This window comes from Rhinatrema bivittatum, chromosome 1 (genome assembly GCF_901001135.1).
Source record: "Rhinatrema bivittatum chromosome 1, aRhiBiv1.1, whole genome shotgun sequence".
Lineage (NCBI taxonomy): Eukaryota > Metazoa > Chordata > Amphibia > Gymnophiona > Rhinatrematidae > Rhinatrema > Rhinatrema bivittatum.
The window spans coordinates 430,421,268-430,442,449 of NC_042615.1; the positions used below are offsets into that span (position 1 = coordinate 430,421,268).

Here is a 21,182-nt window from a genome sequence, read left to right on the forward strand (position 1 = left end):
TACCTTGTATATTATATTATTGTGTGTGTGTGTGTGTGTTGGGCGTCGTGTGTGTGGTCTCGGTATATCTCTCACTCGAGCATCTTGTTACAATGCCATATATATAGAAAAGCTATTAATGTAATAACAAAGAAATAATTATATGCACACCAGACTCATTCATAATATATAAAATGTATTAAATAATGCTTACTGAAATAAATGAAATACATATAATTGCAAAGCACAGCAGTAAATGTGCAAGAATGTACTTAATATTTAGTAACTTATGTAGTCTAACTTCAGCTATCACTACAGCTGCATGTGTCTAGATCTGGAGTGACTGGGGGAATGGACTAGCAGAGGGAGAGTGAGAGAGAGAGAGAGAGACTGGTGAGGTAGGAGAGATTGGTGGAGGAAGATAGAGAACGAATGGTGGAGGGGAAAGAGAGACAGACTGGCAGAGATGGACTGGTGGGAGGAACATAGAAAGACTGGTGGATGAAGATAGAGAGAGACTGGAGGAGGACTGGTGAAGGGAGAGAGAGAGAGATGGTAGGAATGGACAGGTGGAGAGAGAAAGAGAGAAACGGACTGGTGAGGATGTACTGGTGGAGAGAGAGAGAGAGAGAGAGACTGGTGAGGCCAGACTGGTAGAGGGTGAGAGAGAGACTTACAGGGATGGACTGGTAGAAGGAGAGAGGGGGAATGATTGGAATAACTATGGAGCAAAGACAGAGAGAGACTGGAGGGAAAGGGAGAAGAAGGGATTTTTGAGTAAGGCCCACATTACTAAAAGGGAAATGTGAAGTGAGGCTTGTTGTATATATTTCCCACCCTTTCAATATTTTTTTAATTTTTTTTTTTTTTTTTTTACAAAAACACAAGTGACAGGGAAACCAGCCTGTTAGTTTGATCTTGGCAGGGGTCCACTGCTCTCTCCATACCTCCCTGTCACCAAATCCCATATATGCAGAGACAGGACACCTCTGCTCATAAAGCAAGAAGCACTGCTACAAACATTTTGTACCATTATCACAAGATGCCGGGCATGCAAGTCAGTGTCATCTCTAGATAGAAGGATCTTCTAAGTAACAAAAAAAAAAACAAAAAACCCTGGCCAGTCTCATCTATCTAAGAAAAGCTACTACTAAGATAATTGAAGAGCACCAATCAAAAATTCTTCTATATAGGAGTGGGGCACATCCTGATATAAAACCTGCACTTCACTTTCTACAATACCCTGTGTTCACAGAACTTCCCCCAACAAAGGATGCAGAGCAGAACAAGGACATTTCCCCTTTACACTCACCACAGAAAAATAATATTCAATTCTGTTGTCACCTCAATAACAGCAACACAAACTCCTTCCACTACCAGGAACATTATATAATACAAAATCTTGCAAAACTTTCCATACCATAACACCCTAACAACCAGATTCTGAACAGTAACCACCCTACCTATGAAAAGGCAAACATTAAACAGGCACTAAAACAGAACAAGTCAGGCTGCTATACAGCGCATTCAGAAAGTATTTGCCTCGATGCTCTGAAAACTTTGATGCGCTGTATGCTGAACTCTTTGATGCATCCTGCATCGGGTCTGTTAATGCATCTTGTATCAAATGAGGTGAGGCTTCAATCTCCCCTTCCCCCTGCGCAGCTTCTCTTCCTGGTTTCAAACTCCCCTCCCTCCTGTGCAGCTTCTCTTCCTGGTTTCAAACTCCCCTCCCTCCTGTGCAGCTTCTCTTCCCGGATTCAAGCCCCCCTCCCCCCTGTGCAGCTTCTCTTCCCGGTCTCAATCCCCCCTCCCCCCTGTGAAGCTTTTCTTCCTGGTTTCAATCCCCCTTCCCCCCTGTGCAGCTTCTCTTCCCGGTTTCAAGCCCCCCTCCCACCTGTGCAACTTCTCTTCCCGGTCCAATTTAGTGAATATTTTGGCCCCTTGGAGCCTATCGAAAAGTTCAGAGATCAATAGCAATGGGTAGTGGTCCTTCATGGTGATCTCATTTAATCCACGGTAGTCTATACATGGGCGAAGGGATTCGTCCTTCTTACCCATAAAAAAGAATCCGGCTCCGGCAGGAGACTTGGAAGTGCCGAATGAAACCCTTTGCCAAATTCTCTTGAATATAGGCCGACATGACCTTGGTCTCAGACAGAGAAAGTGGTACACCCTTCCTCTAGGAGGCTCAGAATTAGGTACTAAGTTGATGGCGCAGTCAAAAGACCGGTGAGGTGGTAGAGTGTCTGCCACCTTCTTAGAAAATACATCTTGATAAGACGAGTATTGTTGAGGTAGGCCCGGAAGAGAAGGGGTAGTGGTCAGGCAAGGTATAGGGGTTACTTCCTCTAAGCATTTTCCATGGCAGATGGTTCCCCATTGAGACAGTTCAAGGGTATTCAAATCGAATTGGGATGAGTGCATCTGTAACCATGGCAGTCCGAGTATCACCGGATGTATTGCCTTATCCAGGACTAGGAAAGAGATGGTCTCTGAGTGAAGAGATCCCATGCGGAGACGAATAGGTCGAGTAGAATAAAATTCCTCACCAGATAATGGCTCGCCATGTATATATGACAATAGTAGTGGTGTAGGTGTCCGAACAGTGGGGATTCGTAGGTTCTCTATGAGTTGTCTGAGTATGAAGTTCCCACCGGCACCAGAGTCCACTAGTGCTAATGTGTGGAATTCGAGGGTTTCCGAGATAGAGACTGGGAGTATCAGTGGAGGAGATGGAGACATTAGACCTAGGAGGAGTCCTCCAGTAGATCCTATATCTGCGAGTTTCCCGGACACATAGGACAGGAGGGAACAGTGTGATCAGGTTGTCCGCACTACGTACAGAGGCCTAATCTCTCTCGGTGACGCCTTTCCTTAGCTGATAAGTGGCTGCAGTCTAGTTGCATGGGTTCTTCCTCCTCAATACTGGGTGCAAGAGTGGTCTGAGTAACAGGCGGTGGACGAGAGCATGGAACTCCTGGCAGTGGTTTTTTGGGACCCTTTACCTCTTGTGACCGCTCATGCAGATGACAATCAATTTGCCCCGCAAGGTCTATGAGAGAGTCCAGAGTATCAGGGAGTTCACGTGCTGCTAATTCGTCTTTGATACGAGTTAAGACCTTCCAGGAAAATAGTCCGCAGGCAACCCAGGTCCCAACGTCGCTCCGAGGACAAGGTCATGAACTCAATAACATAATCAGTCAAAGGTTTGGTACCGTGTTGTAGATGCAGGAGTGCAGATCCAGTGACAGTCTTGCAAGCAGGGTGGTCAAAAACAGAATGAAAGAGGGCAAGGAAACCTGTCAAATCATTGAGAATTGGATCATTACGCTCCCAGAGAGGTGAAGCCCAGACCAGGGCTTTTCCATCTAAAAGTATGTACGTACTTTTGGACACTACATCTGGGAAGTAGGTAGGTTGTAGTGAAAAGTGCATACAGCACTGATTCAGAAAGCCCCTACATAACAGGGAATCACCTGTAAAATAAGTGGGAGCTGGCAAGGGCATGGAGAGGCATGTAGGTAACACGTGAGGAGAGGAAGTGGCCTTGTCAGAGGGATGGCCTGAATGGCTGAGACCTGAGCCAGGACCATGGAGTTAGCAATCTGTTATGTTTTTATATAGATGTGAACCCTGGTTCGAGATGAGAGGTGTCTCCGCACACACGGAGGAGCCCTGTGGGCCTCACCGTCGATAGGCGTGGCCTCAGCAGCGAAGGACACAGCTATATGTTAGAGAATTTATTATGAAGGAAGGAAAAGCAGAGCCTGCAGAGCAAGAGCTGTAAATAAGTACAATTCTGAGCAGGGAGGTATACCAGGGTGATACCACAGCTGTGATGATCCGGTAGTGGCCCGCAGAGTGGGGTACACCGAGGAGTCTGTACTGGAGATGATAAGACTGAGGTGCAGGAACCCAGAAGTGGATCTTGTAGCTGATGCGGCAATACCCTGCAGCTCAGGGTATACTGGAAATGCTTCACTGAAGAAGGAGCAGTAGTGGCCCGAAGCACACCACAGGAAAGCTTCAGCCAAGCTTGAGTCGTTGAAGTCTGTAGTAAGCTTCTTACAAGTGGAAGTTCCAAGATAGTGTCCCAAGGAGTGGGTCCGGTAGATTCCCAAGGCAGGAAGACCCTCCAAGGAGCAGATAGCCAGGAACGCGGAAGGGCCCCCGAGGAGCGAGTACCCAGAGGGAAATCTGGAACTGGAAGTCCAAGAGTATAGTGGACTCAGCAACGAGGAAACTCCATGCTAACTTGTTGTAGCAGTGGGCTGGTCAGTTTAAGTACAGCATCGAGTTGACGTCATCCGGAGGGGACTCCCCCGAAGTTCCCGCCATGACATGTACAAAAGAGGCCCTTACAAGCACGCGCCTTAGGTGATTCTGGATCCAAGATGGTGGTTGGCAGTGCCCATGCTGTCCCGGGGACGCCGGGGGAGGTCGGCACTGGCTGGCGGAGGCCGCCACTCTTCCTAGAATTGACGGTGCAAGAAAAAAGGAGATGAGCATGAGAGGTCGCAGCCATCTGCAACCGATAGGCGTAACACCAAGGTCTTTTTTTGAACGCAGAAAACAGCATTTTTCACATCAACAAATGGAGTTTAAAAGACCCTTGACTATCTCTGAGCAGGCTCAATAAGCATCTTTTGAAGTGAGCTATCAGATTGTACAGGCAAGGAAGCCTCACACAGTTGCAGAAACTTTAATTTTACCTCAGCAATCATTATGGTGAATATAATGTGTGGAGAAACAGAAGCAAATAAACTTAAAACTATACCTCTTTCAGACAATATTGTGAAACGATGGACTGAAGCAATTGCAGTTGATCAGGAAACAGCACTAGTGGCACGGCTGAAATGGTCTGCTTATGCTCTTCAAATTGATATCAGTACAGAGGGACGCGATGCACATATATTGGTTTTTGTGCACTACATCTGGGAAGATAATATTCTTGAAGATATTTTGTGCTGTCTCCTACTTCCTGAACATGAAACATCACAGGAAATATTCAATGTGCTGCAAAACTGCATTCAGAACAACAACATTCCTTGGGATCGTATGGTTGGCTTCTGTACAGATGGTGCTCCATCTATGGCAGGTCATAGAGCAGGACTGCGAACCCTGGTGAAGAGTGTTGCACCATCTGCTGTTTGGACTCACTGCATGATTCATAGGGAACAGCTAGCAACTAAAGAACTGAGTGTAGAACTGGATGCAATATTGCAGCAAATCATATCAATTGTAAAACTACATCAAACCTCACCCACTTAGAGCACGACTATTTGCAAAGTTGTGTGAAGACATGGATTCTGATCATGATGCACTGTTGTTTCACACTGAGGTCTGTTGGCTACCAAGAGGAAAGGTGGTAGAAAGATTTTTTGAACTGAGGGATCAGCTGCTCGCAATTGCAATAGATTTTCAAAAAACAGCATTCTCTGATTTTCTCTGCAATCTGCAGAAGATGTGTCTCCTTGCTTATATCATAGACATTTTTACGAAACTCAACGAACTGAATTCAAGTATGCAAGGAAAGAACACTAATATCATTCAGCTCAGTAATCGAATCACAGCATTCATGGAAAAAAAATTGCTTTCTGGAAGAATAATTTGTTAAAGTTAAACTATAGTTCCTTCCCTCAGTTGTCAAAGTTCCTGTCAGAGAATGAGATTGAGGAGTGTCCAAATCTGGTAATGACTAAACATCTCAGTTCCCTGTAGACACACTTCACTTCTTTTTTTCCCTGATTTAGATGCGAGAGACTTCTCCTGGGTTCAAAATCCCTTTTCAGTACCAGCCTGCAGGCTTGGATTTACCTTCAGTTGAAATTGACCAGCTCATTGAAATTAAATGTGATCAGTTTTACCAAGGAACATATTCCCAAACTTCTCTTTCAGAATTCTGGTGCAGCATCAAGAAAGATTACCCCGAGATTTCAATGCGTGCCTTAAAATTGTTAGTGCCATTTGCAAGCATATACTTGTGTGAAGCAGGATTTAGTGCCCTTGTCTCTATCAGATGTCAGAATCGATGTACTCTGGATGTTACGTCAGAAATCAGATGTGCGGTAGCAACCATAGTGCCAGATTTTGAGAAGCTGTGTCATAACTTCCAAGCCCATGTGTCTCATCAGCTATGGTTCTCTCAATAGGTAACATTCATTAAAATAATTTTTTTTGGAGAATAGATTGAAGATAAAGTTCAACTACAACTCCTAAGAACATAAGAATTGTCATACTGGGAGAGACCAAAGGCCAATCAAGCCCAGTATCCTGTTTCCAACAGTAGCCAATCCAGGTCCACGTACCTGACAAGATCTCAAAATGCAAAAACAGACTCTATGCTGCATATTGCAGAAACAAGCACCAATTTCTCCAAGTTCATCCTAATAATGGCATCCTTCTTTCACCTATGCTAGTTTCTGAGTGAAAAATAAAATTGACGTGTACACTGGGATGATGACTGAGTGCCTCAGGACCCTGCATTTTTTACCCAAAGTTTTGATGTGGGATATATCTTTGGATTCTGATCCCTGTTCACCAACATGCTGAAGACCTAGTTTTGTCACCAATTTCATATGACTATCTTTGCAAAAGAACATGCATTCCCAAGCTTAGCTGAACTGTAATTTCTTCCATCAACTTTTAACTGCCAGCCTGAAGGCCTGAACTTACCACCAAGTGAACAATTCACTGAGAGTTTTCAGCGTCAGACAGAGATGAGACTGCAAATATTCACAAATCCATGTTGTAACTTCCAGGCCCATGTGACTCAGACAATGGTGAGAATATTGGATAATTACTTTAAAAAGAATACGTGTGTATATGTTTATGCTTATGCGAATTTCATTTTGTAACCATCTGGGGGTCACATAAAGTTTCAGCTGGTAAAATGGGGTCACACTGGAAAAAAAATTTGGGAAGCACTGCTATAGAGACTGCTTACTGGGGTGGCCTGGTGGAGGGGAGGCTGCATAGCAGCCAAAACCATAACACTCATTAACTTTACATCTTCAGCAGAAAGAATTTTGGTACAAATCAAGGGCAATATACCTGAAATAACTGGGCAGTCTCAAAGAATAAGAGCTTTCACCCATTCTGGGTCTATGGGAATAATCTTAGTAAATGAGGCCCTATATGTTTTAAAAATTGATTACAGTTCCTTTTTAGCCTATCTGTGCTCAAACTTGTATTGCAAGTTTCATTTTTATTTTACGGCACAAAAATTACAATCAGATGAATAATCTTGCAGAGTACGATGGATATGAATGGCATATTCTATGAATAATAAAATGTTATAGCATTAGTATTTTGCATACTGCACCAGGCTATTGCCAAAGAGCATACAGTTCTTTAAAAAATATATATGCAGCCAATTTTAAATGCAGCAGACATTTTCTTTCATGGAATGCTTACTGGTTGATTCATTGACCCAGAGTTCCACTGTGCACACATTCAGTTGTAATAAACCTACAAAAGATTTAGGTGCATTATAAATATAAATCTCACCTGGTTGATGACATAGACACCATAATCAAGCTGTTGCCGTTGAAGAATTGGGTGCAGATAATATAGCCAGTACTTGAGGTGCTCATAACGGTTCCTGAATGGTATAATAACTGCTACCTTTTGTAGAGCTTGACAGTCCTTAGGAGTATGAAGCCCTCCATCCCTTACTGCAGGATTATCCTTTTTAGTTTCTTCCAGATCCACAGGTTTGGAGAATTCAACTTCCATTGGGCCAACTGAAAATATACCAAACAGAATTGTTGTTCATTCATAAGCTTCAAAATTATGCACAGATCGATATTCACCACCACTGACTAAGCATGGGCATAGTGTCCATAGTGCACAATGGTGCACAGGCACCATCAACTGCGTGCACATCCAGGAGAGTGGCTGCGATGAAGAAGAAGAGGCCCAGGAGGCCACTGGCAAACCCCATCTCACCGGAGGCCAAGAAGAGGAAGAGGCCCACGAGGCTGCCGGTGGGCCTCATCTTGCTGATGGCCGAGAACAGGAAGAAGTCCAGGGGCCGCCAGTGGACCTTATTTTGCTGGCGGCCAAAGATAGAAGAGTTCTGGGATGCTGCTGGCAGCTGAGAAGAGTAACAGGTCCAGGAGGCCACTGGTGGCCAAGAAGAGTAGCAGGTTGGGGAGTCCATCAGTGGCTGAGAAGAGTAGCAGGCCCGGGAAGTTGCCAGTGGCTGAGAAGAGGAAGAAGCCCATTCTCTTGCTTCTCTGTGTGCTGGCCTTCAAACCACATGCAGCCAGTATGTACTCTATGCTAATCTCGTGCATCATGAGATCAGCATAGAGGAAGTGCTAACCCCACAAAAATTTTGAATAGCAGGGGGCAGGCATGTGAGGAGCAGCGGGAGAACAGGTTCCTTCCTCTTCTTGGCCTCCCAGACCTGCTCTTCTTCTTGCCACTGGCGGCCTTCCAGACCCGATGGGAAGCCTGCCTGTGTTTGAATGTGTCTGTGTATATGAATAGTAGCCTGCCTGAGTATGTGTGTGAGAGAGAATGGTAAGTTGCCTCGATGTGTGTGAATAGTAACCTGCCTGGGTGTGGGTTTAGTGTGAATGGTAACCTACCTCGGTGTGTGTGTGAATGGGAGCCTGCTTTGGGGGGGGAGTTGAATGGAGGCCTGCCTGAGTGTGTGTATGTGAGAGAGAGAAAGCAAGTGGGAGCCTGTGTGGGGGTGTGAGGGAGTGTATAGGTGTGTGGGAGTGGTAGCCTGCACGTGAGAATGAGAGCCTGTGTGTGTGTGTGTACATATGTCTGGGAGTGAAAGCCTACATGTGTGAAAGAGCAAATGAAGAGCTTGTGTGTGTTGTGTGGCAATATAAAGTTGTGTGAGAGATAATATATAGGTCTATGGGGGGGGGGGGGAATGGGAGCCTCCATGAGATAGACACCATGTGAGAGTGAAAGCCTGTATGTGTGTGTAAGTATGTATGGGAGTAAGAACCTACATATGAGAGCCTGCGTGTCTGTGTGTGAGACAGCATGTAAGAGTGAGAGCCTGTGTGTGTCTGAGTAGGAATGGGAGCCTGCGTGTGAGACACTATGTGAGAGTAAGAGCCTGTGTGTGGTTTTTTTGAGAATGAGAATATGCATGTAAGACCATGTGAGTGTAACAGCCTGTGTGTGTATGTGGGAATGGGAGCCTATGTGTGAATGAGAGCAGGTAAGAGTGAGAGCTTGTGTGTGTGTATGTGGGAATGGGACTTTGTGTGAGAGTGAGAGCTTCATGTGAGAGAGCATATGAGAATGGGAGCCTGTGTATATGTGAGAGAGAGCATGAAAGAGTGGGATTATGTGTGAGAGAAAGCTTGTGTGTGAGAGCATGCAAATGAGAGAGAGCTTGTGTGTGTATTTATGGAGAAAGGACAGAAGATAGGAGGATAGAGAAGAAACAGAAAGAATAAAAGAGACCCTGAAAAAGGATTAAGAAAAAGACAGTCAAGGGGAAAAATGAGACAGGGATCAACTGATTAGAAAAATAAGATCAGACAACAAAGGTAAAAAAAAAAAAAAAAATACATGGTTTAGCTGCAGCACTAAGCTTCAGGCAGGGAAGTGTTAATCTCTAAGAAAGATCTGATGAACCTGTGAAAATCCTGCTGGCTCACTGAGATTCTCCTACAAGGAGGACTAACCTGGCAACCCAGGGGGTACGTGCTATGCAGTATGCACTGTATGCAGAAGGTTTCCTGCTTTACTTATTCCACTCCCTGGGTTAGCCGGGGTTGGGGATGTTCTGGAGGCAGCGTTGACCGTCTCTGGGGGTGGGGTAACAGGGGAGCCATGGGCATTGCTTAAGATTCATACCTATAGATCCATATTAAGTTATCTGGCTAAATGCGAATTTATGAATATTTTGGCCACTAATCTGGCTAAACTTGAGCTGGATATCTCACGATCCAGCTAAAAATGTATCTGGACAACATAGGTGCGTTCCGGGGGTGTTTCTGGGAAGAGTTAGGTTAGCTGGCTAAGTTATCCTGGTAACCTTGGTCGTTCTGTAGAGCAGTCCTAAAGTTATCCAGACAAACATATCTGGCTATCTTTTAGATAGCTGACTAATATCCAATAATGACGCTGCACCACTGAATATTCCTCCAAAGTTAGCTGGATACATTTATCTGGCTAACTTTGCAATATGGCCAGTGATGAATATGGACCTACCAGGGCCCAGATTCAGGGCCCATGATTACAGGATTCCAGAAAGAGCCGTGGTGCATGGTCCCCAGCTCAGAACTGCCACTGCAATGACTGGACTAAACATAAGTTGGATATAAAATAGAAGCAAAAATCCCTGGGTAGGTTACTCCTGAGGGAATTCTGCATAAAAACAATTAAAATTCTGTGCACAAAAACTTAAAATTCTGCATACTTTATATTGGGTCAAAATAACACAATATACATGACAATCTTTAAGTAATTAATTTAAAATGTAATACAGAAAAAATTTATTACTTAAAGATGCAGATTTTTAAATATTTTCAGCAGAATTTCCCTAAAAGTTCACTATAAGAGTGTCTCTTCCACCCACTCTCCCTACTCCCCTGGCCATTCTCCTTTCACTTTTCCCTCTCAGGCCCCAATTCCTCCATCTGCCACTATCTTTCCCCTCCCCTTCTCCCTCTAGGCCCAATCCCTTCCACTCTATCTCCACTCCCAGAGTTTGACCCCTCTCTCAATACTGCTCCTTACATAGGCTCTCTCTGTCCTTCTCTCTCTCTCTCAAACACACAAACAGGTTCCCTCTCTCTAGTGTACATACACACCCCCCTCATACAGGCTCCCTCTCTCTTGCACACACACATCCCCTCATACAGGCTCCCTACTCCCTCTCTCTCATGCACACACACCCTCATATAGACTCCCCTTCTCTCTCTTGCACACGCACACCCTCATACAGGCTCTTTATCTCTCTCACGCACACACAGAAATTTGTATTTGGAGTAGAAGAAAATTCTTTCAACCTAGCTTTCGTCACACACACACACCCTCATTCAGGTTCCCTCTCTCTCTTGCACATACAGCCACACAGGTTCCCTTTCTCTCTCACACATATATCCTCACAGAGGCCACCTATGTCTCTCACACACCCCTACACACTGAGTCGTTCTCTCACTCACTCCCCTACACTTAGACGCCCTTTCTCTCTCTCTCTCTCACACACATACATACACACACACACACACACAAATCCCTTCACATGGGCTCTCTTTCTTACACATACATACACCCTCACACAGGCTCCCTCTCTCACAAACAAACAAGCACCCTCACATACACAGCAGCTCCCAGTCTCTCACACATATATACACTCCTTCACAATCTCCTAATATAGGCGTCCTCTCTCTGGCACCCACACTCTCGCACCCTCACACATGCTCTCTCTCACTCCCAGACTCACAGGCTTACACACACACACACACATACACACACACACACACATACACACACACACACACTCACTCACTCTCACTGGGGCCTGCTCCATCTTCACTGAGAGCGGAGGCTATCCCACTCTCGGCAAAAACGAAGCAAGCCCCGGCCTGCCGCATGCAGAGGCCAATCCGCTCATGGTGAAGGAGCAGGCCCAGGCATACCACGAGCGGAGACCGTCTACTCATGGCATGCCGGGGCTGCCAAATTCTGCACAAGTTCTGTGCAACTGCGCGGGAGGAAAATTCTGCGGGAATTCTGCGCTCTGCAATAGCACAGAATTCTCACAGAACTAGTAGGTGCAAATGAAGACTCAGGTGCCAGATGCCAATCCTTGTTCTGACTGAACTGAAGTACAAAGGAGCAGGATGAAACTGCCAGATCCAAACTAAAAAAGAAAAAGGACGTTGGGGTTGGTGATGAAATTCAAAAAAATCTGAAGAACAGAGAGCTCACCGCGAGGCAAGCCTCTCAGCCTAAGGGGCGCGTGGCTTTGCCCAGCTTAACCTGGATTAGAGTGGATCAGAGTGATAGTAAAATACTTTTAACTGTCAGCTGCCACGAGATTTTTTGAGGAGAGTAAAAGAAATTGTGTTGTCGTCTGTGCAAAGGAGCCTTATTCTAGGATATACAATTACCTAAATAAGACATTTCAAATCGTGGTTGTTTTTTTCTTTTCTCTTTGTAATGCCACATACAAAGACGAAAGCTAGGTTGAAAGAATTTTCTTCTACTCCAAATAAAAATTTGAACCAGCCGCGGATAGAGGACTGCTTTGCAAGGTCTCCATCGATTACACCAGGAAGTGAGGTCGCAGGAGGGTTTAGCCAGGAGCAGGGGCTAAACCTCCAGACACATGAAACATCTTTAAGCCCTGCTGCCCCAGCAACACCAGAGCCCCCATCCGAGAGGAGAGCGATAGAGCTTCTGTTTGAAGACTCTAAATTAAGAACTGTTTCCACATCATCTAGTGACCAGAGAGGAACAGAACAGATATCCTGCTCCAGGGCCGCCATCAGGGCAGTATTCTTGGGGCTGCAGTATGGGGCCCCAGGATCTACTGCCACATATGGGGGCCCGCAGCCGCCAGGCGGCAGGTGCGCTTGGGGGATGTATTAGTTCATGGCAAAGAGGCCCACTGAGGCTCTCTCCGACAGTCTGTCGCCCAGGGGCCTACTGAAACCTGGAGCCGGCCCTGGGTGCGGGCCCCAGAGAAGGGAGAGAATCAATGCTATGCGTGTCTTTTAGACACGCATAGCATTGATTTACAGAGCACCGCAGACAGAGACTCGTCCGCGCGCTCTGTCCTGCCAGCGTTCACTGTCTGACGCGGCTGTGACATCACCGCCGCGTCAGACAGTATGCGCCGGCAAAGCTCGCGGGCCGTCGCTGTCTGCTTGCTAGCTGGAGGCCGAGGAGCCGCGGAGTCCCCGGAGCGCAAAGGGTAAGTAACAAGTTTGTTTTGCCGGTGCATTATCTATTTATTACTGGGGGGAGCTGGTGCATTATCTATTTATTACTGGGGGGCTGGTGCATTATCTATTTATTAGTGTGAACTAGGCCTAACAAGTCAACCGCTGAATGAATGGCCACATGAGGGAGGGTTTACATTGAATTTTCGGCTTCCGTAATCAAGCACATAATGTGTATGATCGGGAAGGCCCAAAGCATAGTAAGACAGTTTTTTATGTGCGAGAAGCACTTTTTTTCTCTTTTCTTGATTAAATGCATTTTTTTATTATAAGCAGCAGCTACTAAAATGATTTTGCAACAGACTTTCTTTGTTATATAGAACACAGTTGGAACACGGCCTTATACATAGTAAGCAGTTTATCATAGACCTTGATTACTAGCAAATGTTCATTATTTGTCTCTAGTAAATTCTGATAACCCCAAAGAATGTACCATCACAAATCTGGCTCTCAAAAACGGAAGCAGAAAAGAGAGCGTAAAGAAGAAGAGGAAAAGTTGAAGAAAAAAAAACTCATACAACAGTACTTTCAAAAGCCACAAAGTGACAGGGGAGATGAAGTTCAGGAAATGCAAACAGAAGCTTCTCATGAAACAGTTGAGCCGACTACTTCATCCTGTCAGGTAGCTGCACCTGTGAGCATTTCTTCAGTGATAGAAGAAGAGGCTGAAACATTGTGTAGTATGCCACCATGTGCAGTATCAGAAGACGATGCAGACACACGGTCCTGCACCTCGTCACCGAAAAGACCTGTCATTATAGATGAAGATTCGTCTTCAGACCAAATTGTGACATCCCGTGTTTGTACAGAGGTGGAAGAAGAAACACCTTCCTGCACAAATGCAAGTTCCTACCCTGAGAATGACGATGTTGCCCTAAACACAACTTCAATAGAACAGTCACACGAGGAAGAAATTGACTGGAAAGACCCAGCACTATGGCCAGATGTCCTCAAAGACAAAGAAAGAGAGAAGATTGTCCTTTCTGGACTTTTCAATGTCAAGCAATTAAAGAATATGGCACAATCACTACCTAAAGATGCTGACACTCGTTCTTTCAGTGATTTTCTTCTATATGCCAAGTCATCAAATGGACGTGAGAAGATTTTAAGAGATTGGCTGAGATGGAGTCCAAGCAATAAAGTACTGTATTGTGTAACTTGCATGGCATTTACTAATGACTCTATATGTAAAACAGGAAGCATGCTTAGTAGGAAGGATGGTTTTGATCCATCGAAGCACAAGTGGCATCGGTTGTACATAAAGTTGCCAGAGCATGAACACTCTTCACAGCACAGAAGGAACTACTGGAGGTGGAGAACACTTCAAAATTCTATAGGTGGTCATGGTGTTGACTATGAGATTCAAAGAAATTTGTCGAAGGAAGCCGATAAGTTTATAGCTCTTTTAGAAAGACTTCTGGATGTCACATTGCATCTGGCTTCAAGAAACATGGCGTTCAGAGGAAGTTCTCAAAGAATTGGAGAAATCCATAATGGCAATTTTTTGGGAACTTTGGAAATCTTGGCAAGATATGATAATTTACTGAGAGAGCATTTGGAAAAAGTCAAAGCTAGTCAGGAAAAGGGAAAGAAACTTTCAGCTCATTATCTGTCTTGGGCCACACAAAACGAATTCATTAATATTTGTGGAAAACATGTCCTGAATTCTATATTGTCAGAAAGGAAAGAAGCAATATACTTTTCAATAATATGTGATTCTACACCTGATTCTTCACATACGGAACAGAATGCAATCGTTTTACGATACGTTTACAGAAAGCCCCAAGACGGAAAATGGAACATTCGGGAAAGATTCATTGAATTTTTTGATTTTTTTCAGAAGACTGGAAAAGAAATTGCAGACATGATCATGTTTAGGTTGAATGAACATGCCATTGACCTTAAAGACTGCAGAGGACAGGGATATGACAATGGTGCCAACATGTCTGGCAGAATTAAAGGTGTAAGAGCCAAAATCCAGGAGACATACCCAACAGCTATTTTTTGTCCCTGTGCTGCACATTCTTTAAACCTTGTGGGAGTGCATGCAGCCGCAAGCTGCCCTGAAATGAAGACCTTTTTTGGAAGTGTTAACAGGTATATGTTCTGTTCAGTAGCAGCCCTGCAAGATGGAACACATTGATTGAAGAAGTTGGAAGGTCCCTGCATGGTTTAAGTGACACTCGGTGGAGTTCAAGAATAGAGGCTGTACGTCCAATTGCGCAGAATCTGCCAAGCATTTTAAAGGCTCTGGAAAAAGTTCTTGCATCCAGAAAACTCACAAATGATGCGCATTCAGATGCCCAAGGTCTATATGACTATTTTTTATCCTTTCGGGCAGTGGTTTTAGCAACATTCTGGGTAAAAGTGCTTACCAGCTTCGAGGAGAGAAACAAAATACTTCAATCAAGGTCTATTTCTATGGAAATTGGTGTCGCTAACATTAAAGCTCTCTCTGAAGAGATGAAACTGCTTCGAGAAAAGTGGCCTGTTTTACTTTCTGAAGCTAAAGCTGTGGCAGATTGCATGGAGATTCCCAAGGAACTACTGAACCCTCAACAATTGCGGCAAATAAAGTCAAGGCATCATGATGCAATAGATCCTGAAGATCATTTTAAAGCTAATGTCTTCCTTGTGGCAATGGACACAATAATTTCTGACCTTCATCAACGCTTCCAGTCTATGGAGGAAGTCTGCAAGCTATTTTCTCCAATCTTAAAAGTGAGAACAATGAGTGAAGAAGATCTGATGGCATCGACTGAGGAATTGATCTCAGCATACCCTGAAGATTTTACATCATCTTTACTCAGTGAGCTGCAACATCTTCGGAAAGTGTACGAAGCTACATTTCCAGAAGACATGGGTCCCTTAGATTTGCTTAACTCAATCTACAAACTAGAGCTTCAAGGAATATTCGGAGAGGTGTGTATTGCTCTTCGGATTTTCACCACCCTCCCACTTTCAGTGGCGGAAGGAGAGAGGGCATTTAGCAAACTTTCATCAATCAAGAACTATCTGCGTCTACAATGATGAACAACGTCTAAACGGCCTGGCAATTCTCTCTATTGAGCATGAGCTTGCCAGACAACTCAGTTACAAAGACTTAATTAAAGATTTTGCAAATCAGAAAGTAAGAAGACTGATTGCTTCATAAACCTGAATTTGCTGTTATTTCCACTATGAGTCGAGATGGACACAATTCAGTACTCACACTGAACTGCTTTATTGGATAGAACCCACTGGATTTCTCAGATACTGTGCATTTATCTAAGTGATTTGAGTTTGTTGACTTGTTTTTATTTTTTTACACCTATGGTGGAGTTTACACATAGGTATAAACATTGTTGCATATACTTTATCCACTGAATGCTTGTGGCCCAGACATTTTGGCTGTATGGGGCCTCAAAATTCCTGATGGCGGCCCTGTCCTGCTCCTCGGAGAACCCTGAAGGGCAGGGTTCCAGGAAACAAAATGGTGTGTTCTTAAGTCATCAGGACGAGCCCAGGAAAGCTCCAATGGAGAAGGGACTTGGAGAACAACAAGTAAGAACATTGATTTTCCACTTATTGTTCCAAAGAAGTTTACCCTAGAGGAGATTGGGACTATGATAATTTCAATGCATAAGTCTATAAATAATTTAGCGAATACAGATGCTTTGAACAAAAATGTGATTTTGCAGGCTAAGGTAGAAAAAATAGAAAAATCAGTGGTTTCTTTAGAAGGTAAAATGGATGAAATTGAAAAAGTGCAGGTTAATTTAATTAGATCAGAAAAAACATTCAGACAAGCTAGAAATGTTGGAAAATCAAGTTAGAAAAACTAATCTTAGGATACTGAATTTTTCTAGGATTCATTTGGTTTCCATTATGGATTTATTTAAAAGTTATTTAATTAACATATTGAAATACTTAGAGACTGCAATACCTGCAATTTCCAGAATTTATTACCTATCCCAATCCCAGGGATTAGAAGATAAGCATAAGCAAATACAGGGTAACCATGTAGATGTTAACTTGAATCTTACTGAAGTACTGGAAAAATCGTTTGAAATGAATATTGAGACACAAGCCACTCAAATAGTGCAATTCTCTTTTTTATCAGAAAGAGATTCAATGCATTTTAGACACCAGAACATAAACTTCTATGGTCAGTATATCAGGATATTTCCTGACATTACCCGGAGCACACAAATTAGAAGGAAGATGTTTATGGTCATGAGAGGAGAGGTATTACAAAGAGGGGCCAAATTTCTGTTAAGATTTCCATGCCGTTGTGTAGTCATGTTTCAGGATTCGAAATATATTTTTAATCAACCAGAAGAATTGTGTTCTTACCTTGACTCCCATTCATAGATACTTCATTGTGCTGGAAAAATGAAATTATAGGATGGAGGTAGACAACATATTATTATAGAATGTGATTTATTTCTAATATAAAAATACCTGCTTCCATAGTTACTACTCTCCTATTTTTCTCATTTTCCTATGAATGTAATCTTTAGATAAATACAGAATGTTAATTTAAACTGTTATAGATATTACTTTGTGAGATGGAACACATCCTTTGACTTCTGTATATTGTATTTATAACATAGTTAAAATTCAATTTAAAAGAAAAGGAAAGGAAAAAGCTCTTTTTATGGTAAAACCCAAAGCTGATCCTAGGAAATTATCCATGCCTTTAGATCCGTTTTGGATTTTCCCAAGATTTGGCAGGAAAAAGTCAATGAATTTTCCCAATGGCTCTCAGGAAAATCAACAATTCTTGTCTATCTCTGAACAGGCTGAAATCCTTCTGGTTTGAATTTTACTTTGAATTGCTTACAAATGCCTATTTTAAGGACCTGGGGTTTGTAGGGCAATTGTTGTTATCTCCAATAGGAACAATAAATGTTCAGTGTTAGAAGAAATTCTCTTCCCTGAATGTGGCCAGAAAGCAGAGCCAAGTCACCCAGGGGAATGAATGTAGCAGGCTTTCATGGGAATATGTTACATGTCCGGTACCGAATATGGACCTTTGGAGGAGTTTGCGCTACCTGAGGAGGGAAAACCCCCACAGGCGAGGCCGGAGAAGAGCAGGGGACAACTGGAGCTTCACCACTACTAGCCTACGATCCCCGCGGGTTGAGCCCTTGGGTGCTGGGGCCGGCTGGACTTAGGTGGGCCCCTGCAAGGATGAGCCTGGAGGGCGAGGGCAGCTGGAGGTGAGGCAAGGTCTGGTCCATGGGTCAGAGTCAGGCGGCAAGAAGCAAGGTGAGATCCAGTCCAAAGTGAGAGGCAGGCGGCAAGAAGCAAGACGAGGTCAGGTCCGAAGAGGAGAAGGAGCGGGAGGCCGGATCAGGAAGGCTGGAAGGGGATGGCAGGATCAGGAAGGCTGGATCAGGAAGACTGGAACAAGAACGCTGGAACCACAATGAAGACACCAGTTGCCAAGTCGTACGCTGGGTGCCCGTCGCCGTCTTATATAGGGCAGGAGCCCTGACGTCATCCGAGGGGGCCGGTGGCGTCTTCCTGCCGCAGGCCCATTAAATCCCCACTGGAGGCGCGCGTGTAGGAGAGGGCCTTGTCGGGGAGAAAGATGGCGGCAACCCATGTGCTGGCGGAGCCGGGAAGGGCCCGGCAACATTGGGAAGACACCGACCGCAATAGGAGGAGCTGGGTGCTGCGGCCAGGGAGCCAGGCATAGGTGCAGATGCTGTGAGGCATCAGAGGGTCAGAGAGGCCAGCCAGGATGGCCTGCAACCGGTGAGTGTAACAATACCCCCCCCCCCCCTTCTAGGCCTCACTCTAGGAGGTTTAGGCTTGCGGGGATGGGTGGCATTGAACTGCTGTATCAGGTTTTTGTCAAGGATATTGGCGACGGGTTCCCAAGAATTCTCTTCTAGGCCAAAGCCATCCCAAGGCAAGCAAGTACTCCCATCTTCGGCCTCTTTTTCTTTTGTCCAACAAGTCGCGCACTTGGGAAATGACGTCATCTTCAGAAGCTAGTGGCTGTGGCTCTGGCAGCTTCTTGGAGGGCCATGTTAGTACTAGAGGCTTTAGGAGTGAGATGTGAAAAGAGCTGTGGATCTTCAAGGATGGTAGCAGACGCAGTTGATAGGTCATGGGACCCAAACGATGGAGCACCGGGAATGGTCCAATGTAGTGTGGGGCTAAATGCATAGATGGGAGTTTGAGGTGAATGAAATGAATGCTGAGCCAGACCTTTTCAATGGGCTGAAGTTGCAGGGCTAGTCTCCGGTGGGTGTCTGTTTTGTTTGGCTTGGCACCCAGCTTCCTCCAGTAGCTGCTGCGTGCGTTCCCAGAGCCAGTGCAATTCTTGTGTTGTCAACTGCGCTACTGGTGAGGGCACCATCAGGAGTAGCGGCAGAGGAGGAAGCAGCTGCCTCCCATAGATTACTTGGAAGGATGAGGACCCAGTACTGGAGGATCGGTGAGAGTTTAGGGCGAACTCTGCCCAGGGAAGTAATGCGGCCCAGTCGTTCTGTCGGACGTTGACATATGCACGGAGAAATTGTTTTAATGTGCGGTTGGTTCTCTCCACTTGACCATTCGCCTGTTGTTGATAGGCTGTTGTGAAGTCCAGTGTGTTATCGAACTTCTTGCAGAAAGCTCTCCAAAATTTGGCCGTGAACTGGGTTTCATGGTCAGATACCAGATATTTGGGGAGACCATGGAGGCGGAAGATATGAGGGACAAAGAGTTGTGCTAGGTCAGGAGCGGAAGGGAGGCCCGGTAGCGCGACGAAATGTGCCATTTTGGAGAAGCGGTCAACCACTACCAAGACGGTGGTTTTGCCTTCAGAGGGCGGTAGGTCCACAATGAAATCAGTGGAGATATGTGTCCAGGGTTGTTTGGGTGCTGGTAGGGGCTGTAACAAGCCCCACGGTCGACCTGGCAGTGGTTTCTGCCTGGGCATCTTTCCTCATGGTGGACCACCAGTAGAAACGCTGGATGGAGGTTAAAGTGCGAGCCCGCCCAGGGAGACCCTCGATGTAGGAATCATGGGCCCACCGGAGAAATTTGTTGCGGAGTCTGTGTGACACAACAGTCTTCCCAAGTGGGATGGTCGCAATGGTGGTGAGTTGGACACGTGCAGGATCGATGATATGCCATGGTGGCTCAGGAGTGTCATCGGAAATAAATGAGCGGGAAAGGGCATCTGCCTTATTTTTTTTATTTATTTATTTAAAAGATTTATATACCGCAGTCCAGCTAAGCAGTTTACAAAGATAAAACATACATAATTAAGTTAGCAATATAGACAAAACAATATACATCATTAAAATTACACTTCAAAAGCATTAAAAACATTATAAGTTAATTTTCAGAACACTAAAAACATATGGCAGTCATTTTGGAAATATTGCTATCGAGGCTGCCAACACTTTATGAAAGATTTGCTAAGTGATATTATAGGCAGGGGTAAAAAGATATGTTTTTAAAGCCTTTTTGAATTCTTTAGTATTTGCTATTAAGCAAATATCTTCTGGAATAGCGTTCCAAAGGGTTGGTCCAGCAACTGAAAATGCGCGTTTACATGTCAATTCCAGGTGTGCTAGTTTTACTGACGGTATCTCCAGCGTACGTTTGTCCATTGAACGTAATTGCCTTGTGGGTTTGTAAATTCTAAGAAGAGCGCAGAGCCATACTGAGTTGGTGTTATGTAATAAATTATGTATTATGGTGAGAATTTTATAAGTAATGCGGTTGGATATTGGTAGCCAATATAAATATTGCAAAACCGGAGTAATATGTTCTCTGCATGGGATATTATACAGTACACGAGCAGTGGCATTTTGAACAAGTTGTAAAGGGTATGTGGTGAACTTAGGCAGACCTAGATATAAAGCGTTGCAATAGTCTAGACTTGTTACAATGAGGAATTGAGTCACAGAATGAAAATCAGAAGGTAATAAGAGTGGTTTTAGTTTTTTTAGCATATGAAGCTTAAAAAATGATTCTTTTACTAATACTGATATATTGTTTGTCATAGAGAGTCTACCGTCTATTATAGTACCCAAGTTTTTTGCATGAGGTTTTTTGCATGAGGTTTTGCATGAGGTTTTGAAGGGCAATTTTCTTGCCCTTCAAATGTAAATGTAGCAGGTGGTTGAAATATAGAATCTGGTACTACTGACAGAAATATTAGTTCCATTTTTGAGGTATACAGTTTTAGTCTATTAAGTGATAGCCAAGTTTTTATTGCTGTTAAGTATAAATGAAGCAATGAGAAGGTTTTTTTTCCAGGTGTCAGTGAAAGGG

General features: G+C 44.3%; 1 protein-coding gene across 1 annotated transcript in view; it reads right to left on the minus strand.

Annotated features, from left to right (window-relative positions):
* The window catches only part of LOC115092874 (beta-1,4-galactosyltransferase 1-like), a 119,712-nt gene that overhangs the window by 83,722 nt on the left and 14,808 nt on the right, over positions 1–21,182 (minus strand). The window contains exon 2 of the mRNA XM_029604272.1: positions 7,492–7,727. Within this exon, the coding sequence (XP_029460132.1) occupies positions 7,492–7,727 (236 nt within the window). The remainder of the gene's footprint in view (positions 1–7,491; positions 7,728–21,182) is intronic.